At 32.9% G+C, this 9,097-nt stretch overlaps 1 protein-coding gene across 1 annotated transcript; it reads right to left on the reverse strand.

The window, feature by feature from the left end:
* LOC105171896 (elongation factor 1-alpha-like) lies at positions 295-3,441 on the reverse strand. The gene is made up of 3 exons (XM_011093152.2): positions 3,324-3,441; positions 2,235-2,722; positions 295-1,520 (listed from the first exon to the last, which is right to left on the reverse strand). The coding sequence occupies exons 2-3, from the start codon at positions 2,694-2,696 to the stop codon at positions 633-635; spliced, it is 1,350 nt and encodes a 449-aa protein (XP_011091454.1). The 5' UTR covers positions 2,697-2,722; positions 3,324-3,441; the 3' UTR covers positions 295-632.

A 9,097-nucleotide genomic window follows, 5' to 3' on the forward strand; every position in this document is an offset into this window, starting at 1 on the left:
AAGAATTTAATATTGAATTTTATCTGTATAAATTGTTTGCACTATTATAATAGTGCAAACAATTTATACAGATATAGATATTAAGGTGTATATATATATATGTACAATAAAACAAAAACATTAAATTTACCAAATTGAACTGCCATGCAAGTGCATGATTATGAGTTTCTTCTGCCACAGGAATAAATCAATCCACAGTTAATTATCATTATTCGAAAAAGATACTCCCCCGTAGTACATCCATATATATATGTAAAATTGGTGAAAGAAATTTACAGAGTGTAGCAAGACGAAAGCAACCAAAAGCTGGAACCTTTTACGCAACAACCAAACAAAATCACGCTGCAAATCCCGACACAAAAACTCAATTCATATACCATAAAGGTAAAACAGAGAGTAGAAAGTCAGCAAATTACATGCCACCGACGATCCAGCACCCAATTCTGAGAGCCATGACAGCAAGGTGAAGACCAAACACTTCGACACAGATAACACATCGTTTGACAGAAATAAAACCCAACAAGACCAACTATATAACTCAAAACTATATGACAAAGACAACACAAGTACTTTTGGTAGTAACAGAGGAGTTTGAGATCATGACAGCGGTACAAGATCCAACATCGCACAATTCACTTGGCACCTTTCTTGGCTGCTGCTTTGGTCACCTTAGCCCCTGAAGGCTCCTTCTTGTCGACGTTCTTGATAACACCAACAGCAACAGTTTGACGCATGTCCCTGACAGCAAATCGTCCTAGTGGTGGGTACTCGGAGAAAGTTTCAACAACCATAGGCTTGGTTGGAATCATCTTCACCATCCCAGCATCACCGTTCTTTAAGAATTTAGGTTCCTTCTCAAGCTCCTTACCAGATCGTCTGTCAATCTTGGTCAAGAGCTCAGCAAACTTGACAGCAATATGGGAAGTGTGGCAGTCGAGAACAGGGGCATAACCATTGCCAATCTGACCAGGGTGGTTCATGATGATGACCTGAGATGTGAAACTTGCAGCTTCCTTTGCGGGATCATCCTTCGAGTTAGATGCAACAAAACCACGCTTCAAATCTTTAACAGCAACGTTCTTGACATTGAAGCCAACATTATCACCAGGGAGAGCTTCTTGGAGGGCCTCATGGTGCATTTCAACAGACTTAACCTCAGTTGTGAGGCCAGTTGGAGCAAAGGTGACAAGCATACCAGGTTTGAGGATACCAGTTTCAACTCTCCCCACAGGGACAGTACCAATACCACCAATCTTGTACACATCCTGAAGTGGGAGACGAAGAGGCTTGTCTGACGGCCTCTTGGGCTCCTGGATCATGTCAAGAGCCTCAAGGAGAGTTGGACCTTTGTACCAGTCAAGGTTGGTTGACCTCTCAATCATATTGTCACCCTCAAATCCAGAGATAGGCACAAAAGGGATCTTGTCAGGGTTGTAACCAACCTTCTTCATATAGGAAGAGACTTCCTTAACAATTTCATCATACCTTGCCTTGGAGTATTTGGGAGTGGTAGCATCCATCTAAAATGGGATAATAAAGGTCAGTGTATAAGCACACACTAGAAGCACCCAACAATGATCTCAATGACATCTTAGCAACTTGACAATCTAAAGCATTTTTTGCACAAGAAATACGTAGTAAAAGTTTCAGCAAGACATATAGTACAAGTTACTTCAATTAAATCTTCCTCACAGAAAAAATCCATGGAAACCTGGGAATTTTATCTAAACAGCCTATTTGGTCAAAACACAGACTAAAAAGACAAAATAAAAAAATCTTGAAACAAAATTAGCCAATAAGGAATATCAAACATTTTCATTTCACTTAAAAAGCACAGACGATTGCTTTGGAGTCATAATATAAAAAGCAAAGAAAAATAATTAGCAGGCACACATAAACCTTGAATTGCAACTGTAATCAACTGATTATGATAAAGACCATCTAATAAATCAAGTTTATCAGGACTGACGGGGCTCGAACCCGTAGCTTCCACCCAAAAAAGGGTGGGCTCTGACCAATTGAACTACAATCCTGAATCGACACAATCTGTTGTCCATGATGAAGGATAACCCCTCTTCAATTTACCAGAATATCCTCAAGATCAAGATAGAAGTAAATGAAGGGGTACCACTTTCTTACAAACAGACAAACAGGCAAGCAAACAACAAGCATATTGCAGAACACATTAAAACAGCAAGTTCTATAATCAAGCAATTGTGTCACAACAATTATACCTTGTTGCAGCAGCAAATCATTTGCCTAACTCCCAGAGTGAAGGCCAAAAGCGCATGCTCACGGGTCTGCCCATCCTTAGAGATACCAGCTTCAAAACCACCCGTGGTCGAGTCAATAATAAGCACAGCACAGTCAGCTTGGGAAGTACCAGTAATCATGTTCTTAATAAAGTCACGATGTCCGGGAGCATCAATGACAGTGCAGTAGTACTTGGTGGTCTCAAACTTCCAGAGAGCAATATCAATTGTGATACCACGCTCACGCTCAGCCTTGAGCTTGTCGAGAACCCAGGCATATTTGAAAGACCTCTTGTTCATCTCAGCAGCCTCCTTTTCAAACCTCTCGATGACACGCTTGTCAATGCCTCCCAACTTGTAGATGAGATGACCAGTGGTAGTTGACTTCCCTGAGTCGACATGACCAATAACCACAATGTTGATGTGAACCTTCTCCTTACCCATATTTAGTTCTTACGAAATACTTAAACCTGCATCAGAAAAGACATCCGAATTTGAATAATTCAAAACACACAATCAAGAAACACAACCGTAAATCCCAAAATTATGGACCAGGAACTAAAAGCTGTACCGAACTGATAAACGAGACAATAGTTCATTCAAAATGATTTTAAAAGAACTTTCAATTTTAGCACAGATGACAAAACCAGATGAAAAATTTACAACACAATAACAAACTTTTGGGTTTGAAGCAAAACCTGCAGATTGTAATTACAAACATACAATAGCAACCAACTACTGGTTGTCTCAAATATAATTTACAAAATCAAGTAAAATCTTGATTCTTACAATCTCCTAATGAAATTACCAACTTTAAATGAATCACAATAATCATGTCGATCCAATAGTTAAACACGATATCTCACAAGAAAATCTACAACATCCAAATCATTCTCAACAGTCCCCAACCCACTGGAATTAACCCATAATTCACCAAAAATCTTCCCAAAACCATCGCAATTTGCAGAAAATTATATTAATATAAGCAGAAAAAGAAATCAAGCACAAGAAATTACATAAAATACAGGAATAATCCACAGATACACATGTCAAAAAGCAAGAGAATATTACCTCTTGGGAAGAACCAAGAAGACGGACTGCAATTGAGAGAAAGAGACTGTGTGAGCCCTGCGGAATGCGCCGTATTTATACAACGAAAACTAGGGTGTCCGGAAGATATTTGTCCGACATTACATTTGTACCCCTAAAACTAGATATGGAATGACAGTTTTGTCCTTCTCTAGCTTGGGGGCCAAGCAGACTTTAAAGTCAATGATGAACAAATTCTTAATTATATAATAAAATTATATTTATTACATTAACCATTTAATTTATGGATATAAATATTAAAATAGGGACTAAAAATTACTTGGCCTCCAAGAAGTCATTTAAGCTCTTTCAAAAAGTATTTATTAATTAGAGGCTCTTAATCTAAATTAAAATTAAAATTGATTTATATTATTTTATAATTGGTATAATTAAAACCAATATTTAATATTGAGTTTCGACTAAAAAGGGGTGTTTTTTTGGTAATCATATGATGAAATAACAGTGCAAAAAATTTAAATAAGAAAACTTACATAATTTAAGTGCTCAACAGTGTGTAAAAAAAATTTTATAACTAAAAAAAATTGTGCAAATGCTTCAACTTCAATTCATCAAAACTTTCGAAGCTTTACCCGTAAACAAATAAAAAAGAACTATTTATAGGGAAAAGGAAAATATTAAGTGTTCGGAATTTAAAATTTTATTTCACGACTTCATAGCATTCTTTCTTATTGAGGACTTGGTTGCAATCCTCCAGGTGTCTTATGATTTCAAACATTTGTCAATTAGTAATATCAGTCAAGGAAATTGAGAAGCGGCTCCGCAACTTTCTGTGGAAAGGAACATCGACTACCGGTTACCCTAAGGTTGTTTGGACACAAGTGTGTTGACCGATTGATGAGGGTGGCCAAAGACTTAAGGATCTTACTGGACTTAACTTTTCCCTTATGACTCGGCATATATGGAAGGTGGTCAATTCGAACCCTGACTCTATTTGGGTTTCATGGATGAACTCGATGCGACTGTGTAGTAAATCTATATGGACGGTTGACGCTATATCGGAAGCTTGGGGTTGGAGGAAGCTCCTTCGATTACAGAGTACGCAGTCGCATTTACATTATATGGTTGGAGATGGTGAAAGGATATCGCTATGGGACGATCCCTGGCATCCCTGGGGCCACTTATTCAGCATATCCCTCGCGGCCCCTCACTTACTCGCACGAGCAGAAATGATTTACTTCGAGTGGTCATCCAGGATGGGGAGTGACACTGGCCTAGGATGAGGAATGCTTGCATGTTCGATGTCACGCGGCTTTTACCTTCAATTAGAGGCGGTCGAGATTCTATTTCTCTTGATGGCGGTTCTTATGCCAATAAAAGCGTCTACGATATTTTTCGGCATCTAGGCCCGAAGGTAGGCTGGTTTTTACTGCTTATGGGCCCTTTTAAGATCCCTGGAACACTTTTATACTATGGTTAGTATTGCATGAGAGGCTCTCCACCATGAATTGGCCGTGGCTTCAACATCTCCATGGTGAGTATGTATTATGTTCCAGTGCCACCATTTAGACTCACCAGCACCTGTTCTTTTGTTGCCCTTATGTTAAACAGTGTCTTCAACTGTTGCGACGTGAGGTCTACTTTTCTTGGATCACTAGAGGATGGACCATTGATGTATTGATTGATGCACGAAGATGGAGGGGGAAACATGTTATCAATGTTGCCTATTGTAATCTTTTGGCATTCCATGTGTATCACATTTGGCAAAAACTGAATCGACGGAGGTATCAACAGCTGGTTCGCGATGCAGTGTCCCTTGCTCGGATTATTCTTGATGAGCTTAGACTCCGTGTACTTAGTGCTGAACTACCTCATAGCATTAGTACTATCGCCTTGGCAAATACCATGGCCTACTTAAATTTTCATTTGATGTGTAAACTCTGTACTTTTTCTTTACTTAATGAAATTTACCATTATCGGAAAAAAAAATTCTTTTCCTCATCCGTATTATTGTTCACGTCATTTTATTATTATTTAGGAGAAACGGTTTTCTTCAAATATTGATTCCAATATTTTATGATTTCCTCTCTGCTCTCCAAAAAATTTTCAAGTGTTTAACTTTTTGTTTGTCCTTTGAGGGCACTTCTAATTTCTTTGAATAATTGATCCAAAGGATCTTATTTAGTTATTTCCCCATAAGAGTCTTGAGATTCCTCTACTGAACAAAATAAGTTATTTTCTTCTTTTTTTAGAGGAAGTTTTCTTTGAAAATTCTATTCCTGAAAGGTTCTTTTTGAAATCTTTATACATTTGATCCAAATATTCTTCAATCATCAGTTCTTTAGAGATAATGCCTCTTTTATTTAGGATTCTTATATATATTTGCTCAAATGGACTAAAAGCTTGATTCGCCCCCTTCTCAGCAAGACTTATATACTCTTGGAGTTTTTCTGCCATTTCATCCAAAGTTTCCCGACCAAAGTAATTTTTTTTTTCCTGGATTGATTTGCATCAATTTGCTCAAAGTCTCGAGCAAGATCTCCTCATAATGCAAAAAATATTTTGTATCATAATTCCTACTTCTAGCAACCATTTTTAAATCCATGATAAAGATAAATTCCATTAAAAAGATAAAGAGAAGCAATTCATTCTCAAAATATTATCTTTGTCAACTTGAATGAGATAATTATTTCACCAGCCTTTTAACTGACCAGTAAAATATGCTATTATCATATTAGCGACAACTTTATCAAAATTATTATTTTCCTTACAAATAATACTTACATTATCATCCAATTTATAGTATTGTAAATTTATCTTTATGTACAACTATCAATATTTCATTCATAAATATATTTGCCATTATAGCTATTTGATTAATTATTTTTTGTTCTTTATAAAGAACATCTCGGGTTGTAGGCCTAAGGTAATAAAATTTATTTGCATTGGCTTTCTAGCAAATTTTTCTAATTTAATTATTTTTCTAAGAATTTTTCTTTATAATTTCTGAAATTTATGTCACTATTTAGAGTACTTAATTTTAGATTTTTACATTTTTTATTGAGTAACTTTTCTAGTTCTCCTAATGGTTTTAAATTAAAACCTACAATATCTGGTGGCGATTGAATCGAGGGTCTACCTATAATTTCTTTACTTGTCCCATTAATTGATACTTTATTTGAATTGGTTTCTTGTTGTCAATTAATAATTTTATCAATTTTATTATTTAATTTTATAATTTGTTCTTCTATAATATTTAAATATAAAGATAGTTAAAATTAAGTATTAAAAATAATTTTTACAGATATTATTTATTTTTTCGATTTAAGATGATAAAAATAATTAATAAATATTAACATACGTATATTAAAAACTTAATTAAAAATAATGTTCGGTATTAAGTACAGTTTGGTAAATCAAACTAAAAATCGAAATCAAATTCAGTACTTTTATAAATAGAAAAACGGAATAATAAAATCAAATCAAAATTTTCAATTTACTTGTGGGCATATCAATTTTTCTGTTTCGGTTCAGTTAGCTCACATCGAATTGTGAATATTTTTAGATTAAAAAAAATTACAATTTTAAGTTTGATATTTTTCTAATATTGGATAAGGACAAAAGGAGGTAAAATTAGAAACAATCTGAACAAAAATTTTTGTTCCATAATTTTTCGACCTCAATTTAATTAGTGCAAAAATAATAAAATATATTTAAAAATATCAAATTACTCTTATTTGATCTAATTAAAGCTCGTCTGAGTTCAAGTAAATCAATAATTAAACAAACTTCAAATGCAATTATTCAAGTTCGATAATAATTTAAACGAAATTGAAAAATACTGCAATCCACTCAAATCAATCATTTGCAGCCCTAATTCTCTGCTTTCTTCTGACAGACTCAAACTCGCCCTGCAGCCCTTTCCATCCAGCCCACACTTCTCCTGAAATCATTCACAATGTTTGGTTTTGTGTTTTGGCCCATTTTAGAGATGGGCCAAATTTGTGTTTTGCACACCTCCACTAGGTGTGCAATTGTAATTTAATTTTTTTTATTATTTTTTTTCTTCTCTTAACATAAATATATATATTATATTTCACTAACAAACAAAATACTATATATACATACACATATATTTATTAAAAGACATGATTTGACAATGAACAATAACTCATGTCTCCCAAATCATAACATCAAACCTACACCACTTATTTTATATTATTTTATATTATATCAAAACAGAAATCCAAACATACCATCTATCTCAAAACACATACTTACTTATCTCTATTTTTCTCTCTATATCTCCAAAACACAAAAATAAAAACATCCAAAACATTAATCCAAACATAGTGATTATGTTTGGCTTCATTTTTGGGCCATCTCCGAACCGAAGCAATGTTTGGCATTCAATATTTTGTCAATTTTTGTCTCCTTTCTAGGTATTTTGTAACAGTGAGTGGGGGACAAAACTAAAATTTCTCTCTCTTCATTTACAAATAAACTATATACATTTTTATACATATATATATAAATATATATAAAAAAAGACATGATTTGACAATAAACAATACTTTTTGTCTCCTCACTACCCAACATCAAATATACCAAACTTATTTTATATTATCTCCAAAAACAAATCCAAACATACACACTATCTCGAACTTATTTTTATTTATTTTTGTTTTCCTCTCTCTATCTCCACAAAATACCCAAAAACAAGTTAAAAACAAAACCAAACATTATGTTTGCTTTTATCTAAATCCTGATCATTCTGCCTAGTAACTAGACTCACAAATTCTAATCTTTGAAATTCAATTAAAATCATACATGCGCTCGAAAACTAAGTCTAAAATCATTGTGCTTGATCGTGATCTTCATAGGCAAGTTGTTCATTGAATATGGAATTGGGGGAAAAATATGTAAAAAAAGATTTCAAATGATTTTATATCAGAACTTCTTTAAATCCATTAATATTCAATATAACACAGTTTAAATTTAGGGTCAAGGATTTAAATTTTTTTAAATTTAGAATTATTCAAACAAATTCAAAGAATTTGTTAATAGGTATTTGAAATCAATTATTAAAAAATATTCATTTCAAATGTAATTTTAAGTTCTTTTTTATACGAAGTAATTTAAAATTAATTCCCTAAATCCTTATTTCGATAACTATGGATTGGAATTCAGATGGTATTTGACTAAACTCATTCGAAACATCTTATAAGCTCTTATTTATTATAAATTAATATAAGAGTTTAAAGATATTCAATTTTATTTAAAAAAAAAGTTCGTAAAATATTTAAATAAAATAAAATATTAGACTATTGGCCCTAATAAGCTCCGTATATTATAATGATAACAAAAATGTCCATCAAACTATTAGAATTATATTACTATAATTTTAACATATTTGTCTATCTAAAAACATTAAAATCTTATAATTAAAATAGTGAAAATATTTTTGTCTTTCGGGTGTTAAGACCTAAAAATTTAAAAATTTTATATAGTAAAAGTGGGGTTCAACCTATTTTTTACGGAATTTATAAGCTTATTAAATATTTAATTTTAAAATTTAATAATTTCTTTTAAAAAATTATAATTTTTTTTTTCGAAATTTATAAACTCTCAAATATATTTTAAAAAAACCAAACACTCTTTAGATACTAAAAGAATCCATTGGCCATACATTTATCAGAAAATTAGGAACCGTTGGATCTGTAGAATTTGATCAGATCTAACTGTTATAATATATTCTGATTAATAAATACATTTTCTTTAATTGAGGAAATTAATAA

Source organism: Sesamum indicum, linkage group LG10 (genome assembly GCF_000512975.1).
Source record: "Sesamum indicum cultivar Zhongzhi No. 13 linkage group LG10, S_indicum_v1.0, whole genome shotgun sequence".
NCBI lineage: Eukaryota > Viridiplantae > Streptophyta > Magnoliopsida > Lamiales > Pedaliaceae > Sesamum > Sesamum indicum.